Raw genomic sequence first — 25,873 nt, forward strand, 5'->3', positions numbered from 1 at the left:
TCCATTTTCATCCATATGTCTATCCAATGACCACTTAAATGCCCTTAAAGTTGGCGAGTCTACTACTGTTGCAGGCAGGGTGTTCCACGCCCCTACTACTCTCTGTGCAAAGAAACTACCTCTGACATCTGTCCTATATCTATCACCCCTCAACTTAAAGCTATGTCCCCTCGTGTTTGCCATCACCATCCGAGGAAAAAGGCTCTCACTATCCACCCTGTCCAACCCTCTGATTATCTTATATGTCTCTATTAAGTCACCTCTTCTCCTCCTTCCCTCTAACGAAAACAACCTCAAGTCCCTCAGCCTTTCCTCGTAAGACCTTTCCTCCATACCAGGCAACATCCTAGTAAATCTCCTCTGCACCTTTTCCAAAGCTTCACAACCACTGAGGCTTTTTTATGACTTCAAAAGGACTGCATTGAGTGTAAAGTGCTTTGGGACATCCAGTTGTCATGAAAGGTGTTTTATAATGCAAGTCTTTCTTTAAATAAAATCTCACCATCTTACAAATTTCAGACCAAAAAAGATTCTGATATTCAATGCAAAATGCAAACCAATTGTTTAATGTAATTGGAAGATCTTGAACACTCAACATTATTGCAATGGGGAATTCTTTAATGTGAACAAAGCCATACAGTCAGTTTCCTTGTTTGTGGACTCTTGTGACTACTGTGTGGGCTGCTAATTGTCATTTCATTTTTACTGATATGATATCTGATTATGGATAAAAAATATGCTGCATTTTGCTGCTGCTTCAGCACTCAGAATTCACACAACTCCCAGAGACAGCCAGCTCCACAGATAGGAACTTGCACCACAAACACAGTCAGGGCTAAATCAGAAATTATGAATGAAAGATGCTGTATGTCCCACTGTGCCTCTTCCAGAACTTTTACCCACATTCATCAAAAGCACCATCTGGTTGGTCAGCAAATGGGCAGCAATCCACATGGCAGGAGTGTCGTTATGCTATTGGTGCATTCTCCTGACAGGAAAAGGGTTCTGGAAAACCAGGATGAGCTCAGTTTTAAAACTCTATTCTCTACTTCTGTCTTGTCATGGAATAAGATAATCAGGTGCCAAGGTTCTATCAAATCTAGTTTACAATAAACAGAAAGATGCAAAATGGTCTCTGTATTCATTTGTAACGTTTTTCCTTGCTTCAGACTGGAGGCGTTCTTTCCTTGATAGACTGCACCCTAATAGAGGAACCTGATTCTAGTGAAGATGAGTGTAAGTACACAATGATTCCTAGTTATATGTACTGGATACTGGGTTTTTAATGATTCCTCTCGTTGCTTTTTACAATAGTAGAATGTATTCTTAATTTTCATATGTATCATCTGGTTAAATCAAGAAGTCCATTGCAGTTGAACATTTTATAAAATTCTAATCAGTCAGGTGTCTAATGTGTGCAGAATCTTCATCACCACGCTTAAGAGTCTCTACATCAAGCTCCTGAAAAAGCTGCCTATACAATGTCTTTTTACTTGATACAGAGTGCGTGCTGTCTCCCCAGAATAACAGCCCCAATTACCCAGTTCAGGGAAATCAGGAGAAAAATTTGATATTGCTGATTTGTTTGCAGAAACAGGTGGAACTTCCATCAGCTACCAACCCCATTGTAGATAGTGGGAACTGGGCCATTCTATTAAGTTCATACCTAGGCTCAGTAGCACACCAAACAATGAATACAGCCACAGAGCCACTGGGGAAGTTAGACAGGATTATTTATACACAAACCATAGTGGAAACTGTAAATAGTATAAATAGGTTTAGCAATCGATTAGATGCATTTCTGAAGAGAACCAATTGAGATATATAGTGAAGAAATTGTTCGCTGGGATTGTGATCAACAAAATTTGCTCCAATTAACCAGTGGAGTGGCACAGACCAAATGAAATGATGAACTGTTAACCTTTTTTTACATGTTATATATAATTAGTGGTAATTTTACCCTTTAGATTCAGCATGGAAAACCATGCTGCTGATTTACGCAATAAATTATTTTTCTTACTTCCTGTCCTGTATATCATTGAATTTCATTTCTATCTTTAGCAAAAGGCTCTGGTCATGTCTTTGGACATCTAGATTTCAAGATTGTGGTTGAGTCTGCTGACGCCCCACCATTCACAGTTGTGCTGTTAGCTCCATCTAGACAGGAAAAAGCTGCGTGGACCAGTGACATAAGCCAGGTAAATATAGTTAATATTATTCCAAAATGTTACATGTATTTCTTTAGAAAAATCTAAAGTTTTAAAGGAATGTTTATCCTGATCAATGTACCAATTTATCAGGGTATCTTTTCAATTTATTTGGTAAACTATTTTGGAACGCATTATCAATTGATCTTCACCCACTCAGCATTGTAAAGCAGGGCAGGCAGCTCCTATCTGAAACAAGAGCAGTTGACCAGTTCAAATGACTGCAGTAATTTACCCCACCTGCAGATTTGGGGCTAGAAGAGGTCCAGAAAGGTTTTCTTTACTCCTTGCAGGAAAGGAGGAGCAGGAGTGCTACTCTAGGTGCTACAAGAATACCTTGGGCCTCCCCTGCTCTCTCCCCTCCACCATTACGGATATTTAGATGAGCTGACACTGAGTTTTGCAGTAGGATAAGTGCTGCAGGTGATTGGTGAACAGAAGTCCCATCTTCAAAGGAGGCACAGCAATACAGTAAATGACCCCCATGCATTTATTTTTTATTCATTCATGGGATGTGGGCGTCGCTGGAAAGGCCAGTATTTATTGCCCATTCTTAATGGTCCTTGAGAAGGTGGTGGTGAGCCACCTTCTTGAATCGTTGCAGTCCATGTGGTGTATGTACACCTACAGTGCTGTTAGAGAGGGAAGTTCCAGGATTTTGATCTGACAATAGTGAAGGAACAGCGATAAAGTTCCAAATCACAATAGTGTGTAGCTTGGAGGGGAACTTGCAGGTGGTGGTGTTCCCATACGACTGTTGCCCTTGTCCTTCCAGGTGGTAAAGGTCTCGGATTTGCAAGGTGCTGTTGAAGGAGGCTTGGTGAGTTGCTGCAGTGCATCTTGTAGATGGTACACACTGCTGCCACTGTGCGTCAGTAGTGGAGGGAGTGAATGTTTAAGAACAAAGAACAAAGAACAAAGATAATTACAGCACAGGAACAGGCCCTTCGGCCCTCCAAGCCTGCGCCGATCCAGATCCTCTCTCTAAACATGTCGCCTATTTTCTAAGCTTCTGTATCTCTTTTCTTCCTGCCCATTCATGTATCTGTCCAGATACATCTTAAAAGACTCCATCGTGCCCGCATCTACCACCTCCGCTGGCAATGCGTTCCAGGTGCCCACCACCCTCTGCGTAAAGAACTTTCCACGCATATCCCCCCTAAACTTTTCCCCTTTCACTTTGAACTCGTGTCCTCTAGTAATTGAAACCCCCACTCTGGGAAAAAGCTTCTTGCTATCCACCCTGTCTATACCTCTCATGATTTTGTACACCTCAATCAGGTCCCCCCTCAACCTCCGTCTTTCTAATGAAAATAATCCTAATCTACTCAACCTCTCTTCATAGCTAGCGCCCTCCATACCAGGCAACATCCTGGTGAACCTCCTCTGCACCCTCTCCAAAGCATCCACATCCTTTTGATAATGTGGCGACCAGAACTGTACGCAGTATTCCAAATGTGGCCGAACCAAAGTCCTATACAACTGTAACATGACCTGCCAACTCTTGTACTCAATGCCCCGTCCGATGAAGGAAAGCATGCCGTATGCCTTCTTGACCACTCTATTTACCTGCGTTGCCACCTTCAGGGAACAGTGGACCTGAACACCCAAATCTCTCTGGACATCAATTTTCCCCAGGACTTTTCCATTTACTGTATAGTTCACTCTTGAATTGGATCTTCCAAAATGCATCACCTCGCATTTGCCCTGATTGAACTCCATCTGCCATTTCTCTGCCCAACTCTCCAATCTATCTATATTCTGCTGTATTCTCTGACAGTCCCCTTCACTATCTGCTACTCCACCAATCTTAGTGTCGTCTGAAAATTTGCTAATCAGTCCACCTATACTTTCCTCCAAATCATTAATGTATATCACAAACAACAGTGGTCCCAGCACGGATCCCTGTGGAACACCACTGGTCACACGTCTCCATTTTGAGAAACTCCCTTCTACTGCTACTCTCTGTCTCCTGTTGCCCAGCCAGTTCTTTATCCATCTAGCTAGTACACCTTGGACCCCAAGCGCCTTCACTTTCTCCATCAGCCTGCCATGGGGAACCTTATCAAACGCCTTACTGAAGTCCATGTATATGACATCGACAGCCCTTCCGTCATCAATCAACTTTGTCACTTCCTCAAAGAATTCTATTAAGTTGGTAAGACATGACCTTCCCTGCACAAAACCATGTTGCCTTTCACTGATGAGCCCATTTTCTTCCAAATGGGAATAGATCCTATCCCTCAGTATCTTCTCCAGCAGCTTCCCTACCACTGACGTCAGGCTCACCGGTCTATAATTACCTGGATTATCCCTGCTACCCTTCTTAAACAAGGGGACAACATTAGCAATTCTCCAGTCCTCCGGGACCTCACCCGTGTTTAAGGATGCTGCAAAGATATCTGTTAAGGCCCCAGCTATTTCCTCTCTCGCTTCCCTCAGTAACCTGGGATAGATCCCATCCGGACCTGGGGACTTGTCCACCTTAATGCCCTTTAGAATACCCAACACTTCCTCCCTCCTTATGCCGACTTGACCGAGAGTAATCAAACATCTGTTCCTAACCTCAACATCCGTCATGTCCCTCTCCTCGGTGAATACCGATGCAAAGTACTCGTTTAGAATCTCACCCATTTTCTCTGAGTCCAAGCATAACATTCCTCCTTTGTCCTTTAGTGGGCCAATCCTTTCTCTAGATACCCTCTTTCTCCTTATATATGAATAAAAGGCTTTGGGATTTTCCTTAACCCTGTTTGCTAAAGATATTTCATGACCCCTTTTAGCCCTCTTAATTCCTCGTTTCAGATTGGTCCTACATTCCCGATATTCTTTCAAAGCTTCGTCTTTCATCAGCCGCCTAGACCTTATGTATGCTTCCTTTTTCCTCTTAGCTAGTCTCACAATTTCACCTGTCATCCATGGTTCCCTAATCTTGCCATTTCTATCCCTCATTTTCACAGGAACATGTCTCTCCTGCATGCTAATCAACCTCTCTTTAAAAGCCTCCCACATATCACATGTGGATTTACCTTCAAACAGCTGCTCCCAATCTACATTTCCCAGCTCCTGCCGAATTTTGGTATAGTTGGCCTTCCCCCAATTTAGCACTCTTCCTTTTGGACCACTCTCGTCTTTGTCCATGAGTATTTTAAAGCTTACGGAATTGTGATCACTATTCCCAAAGTAGTCCCCTACTGAAACTTCAACAACCTGGCCGGGCTCATTCCCCAACACCAGGTCCAGTATGGCCCCTTCCCGAGTTGGACTATTTACATACTGCTCTAGAAAACCCTCCTGGATGCTCCTTACAAATTCTGCTCCATCTGGACCTCTAACATTAAGCGAATCCCAGTCAATGTTGGGAAAATTAAAATCTCCTATCACCACCACCCTGTTGCTCCTACATCTTTCCATAATCTGTTTACATATTTGTACCTCTATCTCACGCTCGCTGTTGGGAGGCCTGTAGTACAGCCCCAACATTGTTACCGCACCCTTCCTATTTCTGAGTTCTGTCCATATTGCCTCACTGCTCGAGTCCTCCATAGTGCCCTCCTTCAGCACAGCTGTGATATCCTCTTTGACCAGTAATGCAACTCCTCCACCCCTTTTACCTCCCTCTCTATCCCGCCTGAAGCATCGATATCCTGGGATATTTAGTTGCCAATCCTGCCCTTCCCTCAACCAGGTGGTTGAGATGGTGATGGTGGCTAAGATGGTGGATGGGGTGCCAATCAAGCAGGCTGCTTTGTCTTTGATGGTGTCGAGCCTCTTGAGTGTTATTACAGCTGCTTGCATCTAGGCAAGTTGAGAGCATACCATCATAGTCATGACTTGTGCCTTGTAGATGGTGGGCAGGTTTTGTGGAGTCTGGAGGTGAGTTACTCACCACAGAATTCCCAGCCTTTGACCTGCTCTTGTAGCCACAGTATTTACGTGGCTGGTCCAGTTAAGCTTCTGGTCAATGGTAACACCCAGGATGTTGTTGACAGGGGATGCAACGATGGTAATGCCATTGAACATCAAGGGGAGATGGTTAGATTTGCTTTGTTGGAGATGGTCATTGCCTGGCAGTTGTGTGGTTCGAATGTTACTTGCCATTTATCAGCCCAAGCCTGAATGTTTTGCCCAGGTCTTGCTGCATGTGGGCATGGACTGCTTCAGTATCTGAGGAGTTGCAAATGGTACTGAACACTGTGCAATCATCAGCAGACATCCCCACTTTTGACCTTATGTTGGAGGATTGATGAAGCAGCTGAAGGTGGTTGTGCCCTAAGGAACTCCTGCGGCAATGTCATGGGACTAAGATGATTGGCCTTCAAGAACCACAACCATCTTCTGTGCTAGGTATGATTCCAACCATTGGAGAACTTTCCCCTGTATCCCATTGACTCCAATTTTGCTCAAGCTGCTTGATGCCATTCTTAGTCAAATGCTGCCTTGATGTCAAGGGCAGTCACTCTCACCTTACCTCTTGAATTTAGCTCTTTTGTCCATGTTTGGACCAAGACTATAATGAGATCTTCAGCCAAGTGGCCCCAGCGGAACCCAGACTGGGCATCGGTGAGCACGTTATTGCTGAGTAAATGCTGCTTGATAGTGCTCTTGATGAAACCTTCCATCACTTTTCTGACAATTGAGAGTAGACTAATGGGATGGTAATTGGTCGGATAGAAATTGTCCTACTTTTTGCAGATAGAACATACCAGGCCAAATTTCCACATTGTTGGGTAAATGTCATGTTATTGCTGTACTGGAATATGTCTTCAGTGCTATGCTGGGATATTGTCAGGGCCCATAGCCTTTGCCATATCAAGTGCATTTAGCTGTTTCTTGATATCACCTGAGTGAACCGAATTAGCTAAAGACTGGTATCTGTGATGCTGGGGACCTCAGGAGGAGGCCAAGATAGATCATCCATTTGGCACTTCTGGCTGAAATGGTTTCAAATGTTTCAGCCTTGTCTTTTGCACTGACGTGCTGGGCTCCCCCATCATTGAGGATGGAGATGTTTTAAGAGCCTCCTCATCCAGTTAGTTGTTTCATTGTCGACCATCACTCACTACTGGATGTGTCAGGACTGCAGAGATTTGATCTGATCCATTGGTTGTGGGATCACTTAGCTCTATCAAAAGCCTGCTGCTTCCATTGTTTAGCATGTATATAATCCTGTGTTGTAGCTTCACCAGGTTGGCATCTCATTTTTAGGTATGCTTGGTGTTGCTCCTGGCATGCTCTCCTATAGTCATCGTTGAACCAGGGTTGGTCCTCTGGCTCGACGGTAATGATAGAGTGAAGGATATATCAGGCAATGAATTATAGATTGTGGTTGAATACGATTCAGCCGCTGCGTCTCATGGATGCCCAGTTTTGAGCTGCTAGATCTGTCCTGAATCTATCCTATTTAGCACAAAGCACGATGGAGGCTGTCCACAGTGTGAAGACAGGACTTTGTCTCCACAAGGACTATGCAGTGGTCACAGACAGATGCATCTGTGACAAGTAGATTGGTGAGGATAAGCTCAAGTAGATTTTTCTCTCTCACCACCTGCTGCAGGCCCTGCCTGGCAGTTATGTCCTTCAGGACTCGACCAGCTTGGTCAATGGTGGTGGTACTGAGTCACTCTGGGTGAGGAGCATTGAAGTCGCCCACCCAGAGCACATTCTGTGCCTTTGCTACCCACAGTGGTTCTTCCAAGTGGTGTTCAACATGGAGGAGTACTGATTCATCAATTGAGGGAGGATGGTAGTCGCTAATCAGCAGGATGTTTCCTTGCCCATTTTGACCTGATGTCATGAGACTTCATGGAGCCCAGAGTCAATATTGAGCACTCCCAAGGCCACTCCCTCCTGACTGTATACCATTGTGCAGGGATGATGATGGCGGTATCTGGGACATTGGCTATGAGGTGTAATTCCGTGAGTGTGACTATGTCAGGCTGTTGCTTGACTAGTCTGTGGGACAGCTCTCCCAATTTTGGCACAAGACCCCAGATGTTACTGAGGACGACTTTGCAGAGTTGTCTGTGCAGATTGGACCTTTGTCATTTCCAGTGCCAAGGTCAATGCAGGGTAGAATGTCTGGTTTTATTCTTACATAGAAAATAGGAGCAGGAGTAGGCCATTCATTATGATCATGGCTGATCATCCAATTCAGTAACCTGTTCTTGCTTTCGCACCATACCCTTTGATCCCTTTAGACCCAAGAGTTATATCTAACTCCTGCTTGAAAACATACAATGTTTTGGCCTCAGCTGCTTTCTGTGGTAGTGAATTCCACAGACTCACCACTCTCTGGGTGAAGAAATTTCTCTTCATCTCAGTTCTGAAAGGTTTACCCCGTATCCTTAGATTATGACCCCTGGGTCTGGACTCCCCCACCATCAGGATCATCCTTCCTGCATCTACCCTGTCAAGTCCTGTTAGAATTTTATAGGTTTCTATGAGATCTCCCCTCACTCTTCTGAACTCTAGTGAAGATAATCCTAACTGACTCAATCTCTCCTCATACGTCAGTCCCACCATCCCAGGAATCAGTCTTGTAAACCTTCACTGTACTCCCTCCATAACAAGAACATCCTCCTCAGATAAGGAAAGCAAAACTGCACACAATATTCCAGGTGTGGCCTCACCAAGGCCCTGTGTAATTGCAGCAAGATATCCCAGCTCCTGTATTCGAATCCTCTCGCTATGAAGGTCAACATACCATTTGCCCTTTTTACCGCCTGTTGCACCTGCATGCTTACCTTCAGCAACTGGTGTACGAGAACACCCAGCTCTCACTGCATATTCCCCTCTCTCAGTTTATAGCCGTTCAAATAATAATCTGCCTTCTTGTTTTTGCTACCAAAGTGGATAACCTCACATTTATCCACATTATACTGCATCTGCCATGCACTAGCCCACTCACTCAACTTGTCCAAATCCCCTGAAGCTTCTCTGCAGCCTCCTCGCAACTCACCCTCCCACCCAATTTTGTGTCATCTGCAAATTTGGAGATATTACATTTAGTTCCCTCATCTAAATCATTAATGTATATTGTGAATAACTGGAGTCCTAGCACCGATCCCTGCGGTACCCCACTAGTCACTGCCTGTCATCCCTACTCTTTGTTTCCTGTCCGCCAACCAATTTTCTATCCATTGCAATACACTACCCCCAATCCCATGTGCTTTAATTTTACATGCTAATTTCTTATGTGGGACTTTGTCGAAAGCCTTCTGAAAGTCCAAATAAACCACATCCACTGGCTCCCCTCCATCAACTCTACTATCTACATCCTCAAAGAATTCTAATAGATTTGTCAAGCACGATTTCCCTTTCATAAATCCATGCTGACTCTGCCTGATTCTACCACTGTTCTCTAAGTGTTCTGCTATAATATCTTTAATAATGGACTCTACAATTTTCCCCACTACCGATGTCAGGCTAACTGGTTTATAATTCCCTGCTTTCTCTCTACCTCCCTTTTTAAATAGTGGGGTTACATTAGCTACCCTCCAATCTGTAGGAACTGTTCCAGAATCTATTGAATCTTGTAAGATGACCACCAATGCATCCACTATTTCTAGGGTCACTTCCTTAAGTACTCTGAGATGCATATCATCAGGCCCTGGGGCTTTATCGGCCTTCAATCCCATCAATTTCCCCAACACCTTTTCTCTACTAATACTGATTTCTTTCAGTTCCTCTCTCTCACTAAGCCCTGTGTTCCCCAACATTTCTGGTATGATGTTTGTGTCCTCCTTTGTGAAGACAGAACCAAAGTATGTATTTAGTTGTTCAGCCATTTCTTTATTCCCCATAATAAATTCCCCTGTTTCTGATTGTAAGGCACCTACATTTGTCTTCACCAATTTTTTTTCTCTTCACATACCTATAGAAACTTTTACAGTCAGTTTTTATGTTCCCAGCAAGCTTACTCTCGTACTCTATTTTCCCCTTCTTAATCAATCCCTTGGTCCTCCTTTGCTGAATTCTAAACTGCTCCCAATCCTCAGGTCTGTTGTTTTTCCTGGCAAATTTATATGCCTCTTCCTTGGATCTAATGCTATCTCTAATTTCCCTTGTAAGCCATGGTTTGGCTACCTTTCCCATTTTACTTTTGCGCCAGACAGGGATAAACAATTGTTGCAGTTCATCCCTGCGCTCTTTAAATGTTTGCCATCGCCTATCCACCGTCATCCCTTTAAGTAACATTTCCCAATCCGTCATGGCCAACTTGCGCCTCATACCTTCGTAGTTTCCTTTACTAAGATTCAGGACCCTTGTCTCAGAATCAACTACGTCACTCTGCATCTTATTCAACTTTTGTGTTGCTGTTTGGTACAACTTGCTCGGTCATTTCGGAGGGCAGTTAAGAATCAACCACATTGCTGTGGATCTGGAGTCACATGTAGGCCAGACCAGATAAGGACGGCAGATCTCCTTCCCTGAAGAACTTTAGTAAACCAGATGGGTTTTTAACGATAATCTGGTAGTTTCATGATCATCATCAAGGCGGCACAGTGGTGCAGTGGTTGGCACCGCAACCTCACAACTCCAGCGACCCAGGTTCAATTCTGGGTACTGACTGTGTGGAGTTTGCAAGTTCTCCCTGTGTCTGCGTGGGTTTTCGCCAGGTACTCCGGTTTCCTCCCACAGCCAAAGACTTGCAGGTTGATAGGTAAATTGACCATTATAAATTGCCCCTAGTATAGGTAGGTGGTAGGGGAATATAGGGACAGGTGGGGATGTGGTAGGAATATGGGATTAGTGTAGGATTAGTATAAATGGGTGGTTGATGGTCGGCACAGACTCGGTGGGCCGAAGGGCCAGTTTCAGTGCTGTATCTCAAATAAATAAAAAATAAATTACTGAGACTAGCTTTTTTTAAATTCCAGATTTATTAATTAATTGAATTTAAATTCCCCAGCTGCCATGAGGCCCTTGAGTCGTCAATTAACTGTCACTTAAAGGCTTTCTCCCTCTGCTGCTGATATTTTACCAGCGGTCAGCAGGAGCCTCAGGCCCCCCAGAACAGTGCCTGGTAAAACCTGGCAGCCTCCTTGTGGGCTGGCGGGCCCCCACTGAAATCAAGCTCCCCCCCCACCACTCCCAATCGACCCCCCCCCCCACTTGCGTCGCTGGGACCTGGCCGTGTCCCTGGTGTGGCCCGAAAATATACCTTTCTTCCGGGGCCGACATCCATGATCCTGCTGATATGCGAACAGAAAGTGCCAGAAATACTCAGCAGGTCCGGCAGCATCTGTGGAGAGAGAAACAGTTAACGTTTTAGGTCTATGACCTTTCATCAGAACCCTTCATCCACGATCCTGCTGTTGGCTGGGTGCAGTCCCAGCAGTGGCGCTCCCGGTGGTGTTGCTGGGACTAAGCTGGCCTGCTGATTGGCTGCAGCTCTTGGAGGCGGAACTTCCTGCCTCAAGGAGGTGGAAGTCCCGCCCAAGTCCAATTAAGGGCTTGGGGAGCATAAAATCCTGGCATGGCTCCCCAGCCCGGTGGACGCCGGCTCGTCCTCCACCTTTGGGCTGGTGGGTGAGGCATTCTGCCCAGCGTAATATTCCGGCCCATATCTCCTTAGCGTTAGTCTGGGCCTCTGGATTTCTAGTCCCGTAACATTACCACTATGCTACCATTCAATTGTTCAGGGTTAATAGTAAACACTGATGAAAGGATAACATTGATATGTAATTATCCTTTTTTTTAAACAATTGAAGTGTCAGAGAATAAATGAATCCAGTTTAAAATGAGGAATGAAGGGAAATGCATCTGATTTTCATGTACTGAGACAAAATTTAAGGTCAAATGTAAATTTACATAATCCACTGATCTGCCTATTTAACAATGTGGTAGAGTGAGAAGCTGTATTGCAAAATTAGGAATTCACTGCATGTTAATCCTCAGCACAAGTATGGGCTTTTGCCATTAGTGCCTGGAGGAACCCATTGTGTTCTCTTGTAAATTAATTTTTTTATTTTCTGTTATACCCTTTATAGAGACCATTGTGTACTGCTTTGGGACATTCTTCTATGTTATAGGCACGTTGTTGTTTGATTTCATCCTGACTCCTATAGCATTTTAATGGACTACCAATGCCTCTGTTTTTCTACTGGTCTCTATGGGCACAGATATTTCCATGGCATCCGTTTCCATGGTGGTGCCAAATTCAGTTATACATCTATTTCCTGAGTGGTCTGGAGGATGTTTGTTTCTTTTGCAGTTTATGGAGACTGTTCCTTGAAACTCTCACACACTCTTGATGGGTTTAGGTTGTTCCGAATGTACAACCCCAACTACTGAGGTAGAAAATAAAACTAAGCAAAAAAAACCTGTGATGTTTTTCATAAGACACTACTATAGCCCTTAAAGGATTAGATTAGTATTACTAATTTTACACTCTGAACGTTGTTCCAAAAATCTGGAATGTATTTTTATTTCTAAATGTCTGGTGTTTGTATTTTCGCAGTGTATCGACAACATACGATGCAATGGTCTAATGACCAATGTATTTGAGGAATATTCAAAAGTTACAGTGCCTCATATGATTAGGTAAGTCTTGTGCAAGATGTCTAAGGGTTGATTCCAGAAAAAAAATGGGGCTCAATAGGAGGGAAATCATGACTGTGTCGTCCACAATTCTCAAGGTGCATTTTTTGCGAGGATCATTCCTGCTGGGAGTGCCAGATCATGGAAGTACTGATTTTTTTTACATCTTTTCTTACAATAGTCTTGCTTGCAGCTGCTATTTCATTTGTGGCAAGCAAAGTAGGTAGAATGGGAGATAAACACAAAATGCTGGGCTACTCTGCAAGTTAGGCTTGGAAAAAGTTCGACATGTAATAGGCTTTAAGCAAGAACAGAGGCTGGAAAAGGAGGACAGGGGGAAAGAACAAATGGGAAGGTTTCTGATGGGGCGGAAGTCAGGAGAAATTAAATAACCAAAGGTTGATGGAACAAGCAAAGAAATAAAAGATGGATCTAATGGAAGTATAAATGACATCAGGAGAATAGAATGGGAATTCCTTTGGGATTCTAAGTCAGTTTCTAGATTTGGAGGAGGAAGGCCAGTCCCTGAGCGGACAAGAAATGAAACTGTAGCTACAGTCATGTATGTTTGCATTTATCATAATTTCATGACACACAATTGCTTACTCAGGGAGTCCTGCAAGGGCATGTCAGAAGCTGACTTTCAAATTATGTTGCATCTTGACTGTATGCCTTGCTGAGAATAGCTGTGTATGAGACAATGACACAGCTGTCAGGCTTGTAAAGGCTCGAAGGAAAAGACTTTGTGGCATTGAATCTTGGCCCATCTATCTGAAACATGCTGCTGTTGGTTAGCCTTACCTTTTTGGATTCCTTAAAATATGCTATCTTTTCCTGCATTATTTACATGGCCTGCAGGTAATCCTGGCTGTCATCTTCTGCCAGGCTTAGCACATTGGTATCCTTGATGAGGTGCCCTGCAGCGGCTTGCCCATGTGGCCAGACATCAGAGAGTGACTCAAGTGCACAATCACTCCACCACCTACTCAAAGACTAGGGGCAGAATTTTAACTTAAAATAAAATAGGTGGGCTTAGGTCAGATTGGGGGCGGGTGGTGGTGGGGGGGGCGGTGGGGGGGCGCAGTTTAAAGTCAGATAAATCTGTTCCCTGACCCAAACCTGCCTCCAACCCGCTCTTTTGTGGCTTCAAATGAAGCCAGAGGGTGGGTGACCAACTTGCTTTCAGGAGGTGGGTTGCAACTTTAAATATGATAATGAGATTGCAAGCCTCATTGTCATGCAGGTTTTAAGCGTTAACTGTTATTGACTGGGTTCCCAAGCATCAAGAAACCTGACAGCTTCCTCAAAGTGAAGACTTGGTAGATTCAGGAGTTAAGTGCCTTCACACTTACTTCCAAGATCCAGGTGCCTGCCTGAGGACCGTCTGCAACTGGGACCTCCCCCAACGACCAACCCACTGAGGATTCCAACCTCCCCCCTCCCACACCAGGCCTCCAATTCCCCCCTACCGCAAGGCCCCTGAATTCCGCCCCTCACCCCCAACCCCACCTGGGCCCTAACTTCCCCCCGGGAATGGCAGCCCAGCAATCAACACCCCTTCTTCCCCCTTCTTCGATCAACCCTCCTTCCTGCCCACTGATCGTTCCCCACCCCCACGCCCCTTTAACCCCAACTGATTGAGCCCTCTCTGGCTGGCTCCACTTGATGATGCCAACCTCCAGTTAATACCCCCTCAATCACGCCCCCCCCCACTCTGGTGAAACCTATCATGCTGGGCCTCTGGGCAGGGAACCAATCACTGATGTCAAAGACATGCAGGAGTTAAAGCTCCACAGTGTTTGGGGGAATCCCGAATTGCGGGTTCCCCATGACTTTCTGACCAACCCACTCGCTGCGGGTCAGGCCAGTAAAAATTCTGCCATCGGCTTTGGAACCCCCTTTGAATTGGAGCTTGAAGTCTCACACTCTACCCTGTCAGCACACAGAACAGCCCACACATTCAGGTTCTAGCAGCAAGGTTGCAATATCAGGCCTTTTTGAAAATAAAAATCACATAACTCTGACAGCCAGACAATGCCGTCTGGATATATTCATTGCAGGACACTGTTAAAAAGATAATGATAACTAATAAAACAAATCAAACTAAAGAAGACTTGGAAACCATAAAAAATAAAACCCCACAATGCTGCTGCATACTCTGACATCATGGCAGTCAATTAATTAGATTTACTGACAGTGGCAAAGTCATAAATAAACAAAGCACATGGTTTTGTTTATTGGTGTATTTAAACATGTAGTCTTACCTTAGGAGTTTACATGTTTGTTGCCATGCTACATAGGAACATAGGAGTAGGCCATTCAGCTCTGTCAAGCCTGCTCTGCCATTCCCAATCTGGTGAGCTCCCAAAATCAAGCTCAAATGGGTTGAAAGCTCACATTAATTATTATTATTAAATTGACCCCGGAAGTGCCAGCGTTTATCCGGTTGGGTGGGTGAGCACGAATCCCATTGTGTCCACATCCCACTGGAACTCTACCTGAAAATCACCACTTGTACAGATGTTATGTCATAGATATACAGTTTTCTCCGTACTGTCCTAACATTATCCTTTAACCCACACTGATAAAATAAGTTACAATTGAATCATTGTCTATTTCCATTTCTCACATCAGCCATTGTTTTAGTTTCTCTGTGATGATCAATTCCAAGCCAGCATCAAGCCGGCAATCAATAGTTTTCTTGCATTATTATGCTCAATGAAATATCATTAGAAAAGATTTGTGAAATAAATTAGCAAAATTATTATTTTCCTCAGATCTGATATCCGACTTCATAGCGATGATATGGATATCTACTTCAGTAAGACACTGAACTCCTGTAAAGTGCCACAGATCCGCTATGCCAGTGTAGAGCGGCTGTTGGAGAGACTGACTGATCTGCGCTTTCTCAGCATTGATTTCCTCAATACCTTCCTCCATACCTACCGCATCTTCACAACTGCATTGGTGGTCCTGGAGAAGCTGACAGAGATCTACAAAAAACCTTTCACCTCCATTCCTGTCAGGTAGGGCCTAACAAAAAAGGCTGTTGAATTTGATAAAATTTCGTTAATTTAAAAAAGAAAATTCTCAGCATGTTGTCAGCAACGACGGGGCCAAGTTTATTGCCCAACCACAGTTATTCTGAGATGTTGGTGATGGTGGGCCTTCTTGAACTGCTGCAGTCCTTGTGATAGTGCTCCCATAATGGTGTTAGGTAGGGAATTTCAGGATGTTAACTGATTGACAAAAGAACCAGAAATATATGTCCAAGTTGGTGTGGGACTTGAAGAGAAACCTGGAGGTGATGGCATTCCCATAGCACTGCTTTTTCTATTTGTGGGTTATAGAGGGGAGGATGGTGTTTTCGAATTAATCTTGGTTGTCACAGCACATTGTATAACTGGTACACATTGTAGCCACAGTACGCCAGTGATGCATGGAACAGATATTAAGTCCAGTAGTAGTGGCACTCACCAAGTGAACTTTTCTTTCCTAGATGGTATTGAGCTTCTTGAGTGTTGCGGCTGCACCTATTGAAGCAAGTGGTGAATATTCCATCACATTCCTGATGTGTGCCTTGTAGATGATTGGTGGAGAGGTTTTGAGAGGTTAGCAAGTGAGCCATTTAATGCAGAGTGTCCATGCTTCCATGCTGTTGTAGCCACAGTGTTGACATGGTTAGTCCAGTTCAGCTTCTGGTCAGTGGTGACTCCCAAGATGTTGATTGTGGGGAACTCAGCAATGGTGGTGTTGACTGGTTTTTTGTCTTGTTCAAGATGGTCCTGGCACTTACATGGTTTTCTCTGTCCCTCCGTTTTTCAAGAAAGGCCAGTTAGCCTAACATCAGTCATTGGGAAAATGCTGGAATCTATTATTAAGGAAGTCTTAACAATGCACTTAGAAAAGCACAGTATGATCAGAACAAGTCAACATGGTTTTACTAAAGGGAAATCCTGTTTGACAAATTTATTAGAGTTTTTTGAGGATGTAACTAGTAGGCTAGATAAAGGAGAACCAGTAGATGTTGTATACCTGGATTTCCAAAAGGCATTTGATAAGGTGCCGCACAAAAGGTTAATAGGCAAGATAGGGCTCATTGAGTTGGGGGCAATATATTAGCATGGATAGAGGATTAGTTAGTGAACAGGAAGCAAAGAGTGGTTATAAACGGAGCATTTTCAAGTTGGCAAGCAGTGAATAGTGGAGTGCTGCAAGGATCAGTGCTGGGGTTTCAGCTATTTACAATCTATGTTAATGACTCAGATGAAGAGACAGAGTAATGTGCTGATGATACAAAGGTAGGTGGAAAGGTAAGCTGTGGGGATGACATGGACATGGAGTGGTTGCAAAGAGATAGACAGGTTAAGTGAGTGGGCAACAAGATGGCAGATGGGAGTTTAATGTAGGGAAATGTGAAGTTATTCACTTTGGTCATGAGAATAGAATAGCAGAATATTTTTTGAAAGATGTGTTGATGTTCAAAGAGACTTAGATGTGCTTGTACAAGGAACACAGTTAGCTTGCCGGTACAGCAAGCAATTAAGAAGGCAAAAGGCATATTGGCTTTTATTGCAAGGGGATTGGAGTACAGGAATAAAGAAGTCTTGCTACAATTGTACAGGGTTTTGGTAAGACCACATCTAGAGTATTGTGTTCAGTTTTGGTCTCCACATTTAAGAAAGGATATACTTGCATTGGAGGCAGTACAGCAAAGGTTCATTAAATTGGTCCCTGGGATGAGGGGATTGTCCTATGATGAGAGGCTGAGTAAATTGGGCCTATATTCTCTGGAGTTTTAGAAGAATGAAAGGCGATCTCATTGAAACATACAAGATTCTGAAGGGGCTGGATAGGATAGACACAGAGATTGTTTCCACTGGTCGAGGAATCTAAAATATGGGGCACAGTCTCAGGATAAGGGGCCGATTATTTAGGACTGAGATGCGGAGAAATTACTTCACTCAAAGGATTGTGAATCTTTGGAATTCTCAACGCTAGAATGTTGTGGATGCTCCTTCATTGAATACATTAAAGGTTGGGATCGACAGATTTTTGGTGTCTCAGGGAATCAAGGGATATGGTGAGGGGTGGTAAAGTGGAGTTGAAGCCTAAGTTCAGCTATGATCGTTTTGAATGGCAGAGCAGGCTCGATGGGCCATATGGTCTACTCCTGCTCCTATTTCTTATGTTCTTGTGGATGTTACCTGCCACTTGTTGGCCCAAGTCAGTATGTTATCTATGTTGTATTATCTCTTCCTAGATTAATACAAGCAAAGCTGAAGGGCAGGCATACAGGTTAAACACAGAGCTTTCATGGAGACTTGTTGTTGCTTCAGCTTACATGTGTTAACGGACTTTGCTAGAGAGCTGAATCATGTGATATTGTATCACTTCCTGTGATGACATACATATTAGCATAAAGTCATAGAGTCATTTATGGTACAGAAGGAGGCCATTCAGCCCATTGAGTTGCTGATGGCTTTTCATGGAGCTATGTTGTCAGTCCTGCTCCCTGGCTTGATTCCTATAACCCTGCAAGTTTATTTCTCTCAAGTGGCCATCCAACATCCTCTTGAAGTCAATGATTGTCTCCGCTTCCACCACCCTTGTGGACAGCGAGTTCCAGGTCATTACCACCTGCTGTGTAAAAAAAACCTCCTCATATTCCCCCGCACCTTTTACCCAAAACCTTAAATCTGTGTCCCATAGTCCTGGTACCATTTGTTAATGGGAACAGCTTTTCCTTGTAAGCCTGTGATAATCTTGTACACTTCGATTAAATCTCCCCTCAATCTCCTTTGTTCTAAGGAGAACAACCCCAGCTTTTCCAACTTAACCTTGTAGCTAAAATCCTTCATCCCTGGAACCATTCTCTTAAATCTCCTCTGCACCCTCTCAAGGACCCTCACATCATTCCTGAAGTGTGGTGACCAGAACTGGACTCAATACTCCAGTTGGGGCCTAACCAAAACTTTATAAAGATTCAGCATAACTTCCCTGCTTTTGTACTCAGTGCCTCTATTAATGAATCCCAAGATCCCGCCTAATTTACGAACCACTCTCTCAATATGTCCTGCCACCTTCAAAGATCGATGCACATGCAGCCCCAGCTCCCTCTGTTCCTGCACACTCTTTAGAACTGTGTGATTAAGTATATATTGCCTCTCCCCATTCATTCTGCTAAGATGCATCATCTCACATTTGTCAGTATTAAATTCCATCCACCACCTCTCTGCCCATTCTGCTAGCCTATCTATGTTCTGTTGCAGGCGGTTCATCCTCATTGTTTGCCGTACCTCCAAGTTTCGTGTTGTCAGCAAATTTTGAGGTTCTACTCTGTTTTCCAAGATCCAAGTCATTTATATATATGAAAAAAAGCAGTGGTCCCACCACTGACCCTTAGGGAACACCACTGTCTACCATCCTCCAGTCTGAAAAGCAACCATTTACTACAACTCACTGTTTTCTGTCCATAAGCCAATTTTTTATCCAATTGGACACTGACCCTCCTATTCCATGAACTTCAATTTTGTTAACCAGCCTTTTATGTGGCACCTTATCAAATGATTTCTTAAAATCCATACAAGCAACATCCACCGCATTCCCTTCATCAACCTTCTCTGTTACTTCATCAAAGAATTCAATTAGATTTGTTAAGCATGATCTGCCAATTACAAATCCATGCTGGCTATCCTCAATTAACTCGAACCTCTCTAAGTGTCCGTTGATATTTTTCCTGATTATTGTTTCTAAAACCTTAGCCACCACTGATGTTAAACTAACTAGCCTGTAGTTGCTAGGACTGTCCTTACACCCTTTCTTGAATAAGCATGTCACATTTGCCACTCTCCAATCCTCTGGCACCTACCAGTATACAGGAAAGATTGGAAGACAATGGCAAGCCCTTCTGTTATCTCCATCCCCACATTCTTTAGCAGCCTGAGATGCAAGCCATCTGGACTAGGTGACTTATCTACCCTAAGCGGAGCCAAACGTTTTAGTACCACACCGTTTCAATTTTTATCCTATCTATTACCTCAACTCTCTCTGCTTCTACTGATATTTTGTCAGCCTCTTTCCTTCGTGAACACTGATACAAAATACTCATTAAGTATATTAGCCTTGCCCTGCGCCTCTAAGTTCCTAATAGGCCTCACTCCTCCTCTTACTATTCACTTACTATTTACATGCCGCTAGAGGATCTTGGGGTTCCCTTTTATGTTGACTGCCATTCTATTTTCATATTCCCTCTTTGCCAGTCTTATTTTCCTCTCCACCTCCCCTCTCAACTTATTGTGTATGTCCTGGTTCTCATTTGATGAGTTCACCTGACATGTATCATATACCCTCTTTTTTGTTTCATCATCATCTCTATCTCCCTTGTCATCCAAGGACCCCTGTTTTTGGTCTCCCTTTCAGCCTTGTTGGAATGTTCCTAGCCTTTACCTAAAACATTCCTTCCTTAAAGATAACCCATTGTTCCGATACAGCTCTTCCTGTCAGTCTTCGGTTCCATTCTACCCTGGCTAGATCCTTTCTCATTGCATTGAAATTAGCCCTCTTCCAATCTAGACATTCTACCTTATTTTGTTCCTTGCTTTTCTGCATAACTAGTTTAAACCTTATGATACGATGATTACTCTTACCCAAATGTTTCCCCACAGACACTTGGTCCACTTGGCCTACCTCATTTCCCAGCACCAGATCCAGAAATGCCTCCGTTCTAGTTGGGCTAAGAACATACTGGTCAAGGAAGTTCTCCTGAACACATTTTAGAAATTCCTCCCCCTCCTTACCCTTTACTCTAAAATTATCCCAATCGATATTTGATATATTGATAAAGTCCCCCAGTATCACCACTCTATAGTTCTTGCACATCTCTGTGATTTCCCTGCAGATTTGCTCCTTTATCTCCCTCTCACTATTTGGAGGCCTATAGAATATGCCTAGTAGCGTGATCATACCCTTTTCACTCCTCAGCTCTAACTAAATGGATTCTGTCCTTGCCCCTTCAAGGACATCCTTCCTTTCCAGCACTGCAGTGTCTTCCTTAATCAGTACTGCCATCCCACCTTTTTTCTCTTTCTCTGTCTTTTCTGAACACTTTATATCCTTGTGTATTAAGTGCCCAGTCCTCGCTATTTTTAAGCCACGTTTCCGTTATTGCCACTACATCATATTCCCACATTGCTATTTGTGCTTGTAGTTCGCCAACCTTATTCACCACACTTTGTGTGTTTACACACATGCATTGTAATCCTGTCTTTACATTCCTCATAGTTCTTCTCAGTCCAGTCCCATCTATACGGGACTACTCCCTTCTCTAGTACTGTCTAACACTCTCATTCTGACCCCCACATAATACTTTGCTACTTCCCACTCTAGTGCTATATGTCTCTTCCAACTCACTGTGTACCTTGCTATTTCTCTCTTGTATTATCTCCTGATTCCCACACCAATGTAAAGTTAGTTTAAACCCTCCCAAATTGCACTAGCAAATCGCCCTGCAAGGAAATTTTCTCAGCTCTGTTCAAGTGCAGCCCGTCCAGTCTGTACAGGTCCTACCTTCTCCAGAACTGGTCCCAGTGCTCCAGGAATCTAAAGCCCTCGCTCCTGCACCATCTTTCCAGCCATTTATTCATCTGTACTATCCCCCTATTTCTATACTGACTTGTGTGTGGCCCTGGGAGTAATCCGGAGATTATTACTTTTGATGACTTGCTTGCTAATTTCTTACTTAGCTCACTAAACTCTTTCTGCAGGAGAACATCCCTCTTCCTATCTATGTCGTTGGTACCAATGTGGGCCACAGCTACTGGCTGTTCACCCTCCCCCCTCAGGGTGCTCTGCAGCCATTCAGTGACATCTTGACCCTGGCACCAGGGAGGCAACACACCATCTTTATATCATATCTGTGGCCACAAAAATGCCTGTCTGTTCCCCTATCAAATCTCCTATCATTATCACTCTTCCAGTCTTCCTTGTATCCCCCTGTACAGCTGAGCCACCCGTGGTGCCATAGCCTTGGCTCTGGCTGCACTCCCCAGATGAGCCATCACTTTCCTCAGCATTCAGTACTGAATGAGAGGCAGATCTCAGAGAGGTGTAAAAATAATAGAATCATAATAGTAGGGGATTTCAACTTCCCCAATATTAACTGGGATACTCTTAGTGCAAAAGGCTTAAAGGGGGCAGAATTCTTAAAGTGTATACAGGAGAGCTTTTTGAGCCAGCATGTTGAAAGTCCTACAAGAGAAGGGGGGATTACTGGACCTAATCCCAGGGAATGGAGTCAGACAAGTGGTAGAAATGTCAGTAGGGGGGCATTTCGGCGATAGTGACCATAACTCTGTAAGATTTAGGGTAGATATGGAAAAGGACAAAGATGGAACAGAAATAAAGGTACTGATTTGGGGGAAGGCCGATTTCAATATGATAAAACAGGATCTGGCCAAAGTGGACTGGGAGCAACTATTTGTAGGAAAGTCAACATCAGACCAGTGGGAGTCATTCAAAAAGGAAATGGTGAGAGTTCAGGGCCAACATGTTCCTTTAAAGGTGAAGGGTAGGACCAACAAGTCCAGGGAACCCTGGATGTCAAGGGATATAGAGGATTGTTAAGGAAAAAAAGGAGGCTTATGGCAGATTCAGAGAGCGAAAAACAGCGGAGGCCCGAGAGGCATATAGAAAGTGTAGGGGGGGTACTTAAAAAACTAATTAGGAGAGCGAAGAGGGGGCATGAAAATATACTGGTGGGCAAGATAAAGGAGAATCCCAAGGCATTTTATAAGTATATAAGGGCAAGAGGATAACCAGGGAAAGAGTAGGGCCCATTAGGGACCAAAATGGCAATCTGTGTGTGGAACCAGAGGACATAAGTGAGGTTTTAAATGATTACTTTTCATCTGTGTTCACTATGGAGAAGGACCATGTAGGTGTAGAGATCAGGGAGCGGGATTGTGATATACTGGAACAAATTAGCATTGAAAGGGAGGAAGTATTAGTTGTTTTAGTGGGCTTAAAAGTGGATAAATCTCCAGACCCACATGAGATGTATCCCAGACTGTTATGTGAGGCAAGGGAGGAGGTAGCAAGGGCTCTGACACAAATTTTCGAATCCTCTCTACTCACAGCAGAGGTACCTCTGCTGGAGGACAGCGAAAGTTGGAAAATAAAGGTATCCTCAGCTTTTTGTGAAGATGTCGGGCATGAAAAGAAAAATCGAAGACAAAGACTTGGACTATGAGGATATCTCAATCTGCCATCAAGACAAACGAATTATTCAAGAAGGGTAGCAGGGATAAACCAGGTAATTACAGGCCAGTGAGTCTATCATTAGTGGCAGGGAAACTATTGGAAAACAGTCTGAGGGATAGGATTAATCTCCACTTGGAGAGGCAGGGATTAATCAGGGATAGTCAGCATGGCTTTGTCAGGGGGAGATCTTGTCTCACTAACTTGATTGAATTTTTCAAGGAGGTGACTCGATGTGGAGATGAGGGTAAAGCAGTTGATATAGTCTACATGGCCTACAGTAAGGCTTTCGATAAGGTTCCACATGGGAGATTGGTTAAGAAGGTAACAGCCCATGGGATCCAGGGTAAACTGGCAAATTGGATCCAAAATTAGCTTAGTGGCAGGAGGCAGAGGGTGATAGTCGAGGGTTGTTTATGCAAATGGAAGCCTGTGACCAGTGGTGTACCACAGGGATCGGTGCTGGGACCCTTGCTGTTTGTAGTATACATTAATGATTTAGATGTGAATATAGGAGGTATGACCAGTAAGTTCGCAGATGACACGAAAATTGGTGATGTCGTAAATAAGCCTTAGATTACAGGATGAGATAGATGGCCTGGTAAAATGGGCGGAGCAGTGGCAAATGGAATTTAATCCTGAGAAGTGTGAGGTAATGCATTTTGAGAGGACTAACAAGGCAAGGGAATATACAATGGATGGTAGGACCCTAGGAAGTACAGAGGGTCAGAGGAATCTTGGTCTACCAGTCCATGGATCACTGAAGGCAGCAACACAGGTAGATGAGGTGGTTAGGAAGGCATATGGGATACTTGCCTTTATTAGCTGAGGCATAGAATATAAGAGCAGGGAGGTTATGATGGAGCTGTATGAAACGCTAGTTAGGCCACAGCTGGAGTACTGTGTACCGTTCTGGTCGCCACGCCATAGGAAGGATGTGATTGCACTGGAGAGGGTGCAGAGGAGATTCACCAGGATGTTGCCTGGCCTGGAGCATTTCAGCTATGAAGAGAGACTGGATAGGCTAGGGTAGTTTTCCTTTGAACAGAGAAGGCTGAGGGGGGACCTGATTGAGATATACAAAATTATGAAGGGCATTGATAGGATAGACAGGAAGAAACCTTTTCCCTTAGCGGAGGGGTCAATAACCAGGAGGCATAGATTGCAGGTAAGGGGTAGGAGGTTTAGAGGGAATTTGAGGAAAAAATGTTTCACCCAGAGAGTGGTTGGAATCTGGATCACACTAGCTGAAGGGGTGGTAGAGGCAGGAATCTTCTCAACATTTAAGAAGTATTTAGATGAGCACTTGAAATGCCATAGCATACAAGGCAATGGGCCAAGTGTGGGAAAATGGGATTAGAATAGTTTAGGTGGTTGGTGGCCGGCACAGACACGATGGGTCGAGAGGCCTGTTTCTGTGCTGTATTAATCTCTGACTCTATGACTCTTTCACCCCCTTGCTTATCAAGAATCTATCTACCTCTGCTTTAAAAATACTTAAAGTCTTTGCTTCCACTGCCTTTTGAGGAAGAGAGTTCCGAACACTCAAGACCCTCATAGAAAACATTTCTCCTCATCTCTGTCTTAAATGGGTGACCCCTTATTTTTAAACAGTGACCCATAGTTCTAGATTCTCCCACAAGGGGCAACATCCTTTCTGCATCCACCCTGTCAAGACCCCTCAGGATCTTACATATTTCAATCCAAGTCACCTCTTACTCTTCTAAACTCCAACAGATACAAGCCTAGCCTGTCCAAACTTTCCTCATAAGACAACACGCCCATTCCAGATATTAGTCCAGTAAACCTTTTCTGAGCTGCTTCCAACACATTTACATCCTTCCTTAAATAAGGAGACCAATACCATACAACATACTCCAGATGTATAACTGAAGCATAACCTCCCTACTTTTGTATTCAATTCCCCTCGCACTAAACAATAAATTTTTTTTTTATTATTTAGAGATACAGCACTGAAACAGACCCTTCAGCCCACCGAGTCTGTGCCAACCAACAACCACCCATTTATACTAACCCTACAGTAATCCCATATTCCCTATCACCTCCCTACACTAGGGGCAATTTACAATGGCCAATTTACCTATCACCTGCAAGTCTTTGGATGTGGGAGGAAACCGGAGCATCCGGCGAAAACCCATGCAGATACAGGGAGAACTTGCAAACTCCGCACAGGCAGTACCCAGAATCGAACCCGGGTCCCTGGAGCTATGAGGCTGCGGTGCTAACCACTGCGCCACTGTGCCGCCCAAACATTCTATTAGCTTTCCTAATTACTTGCTGAACCTGCATACTAACCTTTTGTGATTCAGTCACTAGGTTACCCAGATCCCTCTGCATCTCAGAGCTCTGCAATCTCTCACCATTTAGATAATTTTTTTTATTCTTCCTGCCAAAATGGACAATTTCACATTTTCCCACATCATACTCCATTTGCCAAATCTTTGCCCACACACTTAACCTATCTATATCCCTTTAAAGCCTCTTCACAAGTTACTTTCCTACCTATCTTTGTGTCATCAGCAAATTTAGCAACCAGACCTTCGTTGCCTTCATCCAAGTCATTTATATAAATTGTAAAAAGTTGAGGCCCCAGCACTGATCCCTGTGGCACACTCATTACATCTTGCCAACTAGAAAATGACCCATTTCTGCCGACTCTCTGTTTCTTGTTAGCTAGCCAATCTTCTATCCATGTCAAATTGTTACCCCCTATTCCATGAGCTTTTATTTTCCACAATAACCTTTGATGTGGCAGCTTATCAAATGCCTTCTGGAAATCTAAGTAAAGTTCCCCTTTATCCACATGTTCCTTTTTCAAAGAACTCCAATAAATTGGTTAAACA

At 43.8% G+C, this 25,873-nt stretch overlaps 1 protein-coding gene across 2 annotated transcripts in view; it reads left to right on the forward strand.

Moving 5' to 3' along the window:
• Window positions 1–25,873, forward strand: part of rasgrf2b (Ras protein-specific guanine nucleotide-releasing factor 2b) — a 323,823-nt gene that overhangs the window by 192,996 nt on the left and 104,954 nt on the right. For both annotated transcript variants that reach the window (XM_068028824.1, XM_068028826.1), the window contains exons 11-14: window positions 1,170–1,236; window positions 2,062–2,198; window positions 12,673–12,755; window positions 15,530–15,778. In XM_068028824.1, the coding sequence (XP_067884925.1) occupies window positions 1,170–1,236; window positions 2,062–2,198; window positions 12,673–12,755; window positions 15,530–15,778 (536 nt within the window). The remainder of the gene's footprint in view (window positions 1–1,169; window positions 1,237–2,061; window positions 2,199–12,672; window positions 12,756–15,529; window positions 15,779–25,873) is intronic.

Source organism: Heterodontus francisci, chromosome 4, assembly GCF_036365525.1.
Source record: "Heterodontus francisci isolate sHetFra1 chromosome 4, sHetFra1.hap1, whole genome shotgun sequence".
Lineage (NCBI taxonomy): Eukaryota > Metazoa > Chordata > Chondrichthyes > Heterodontiformes > Heterodontidae > Heterodontus > Heterodontus francisci.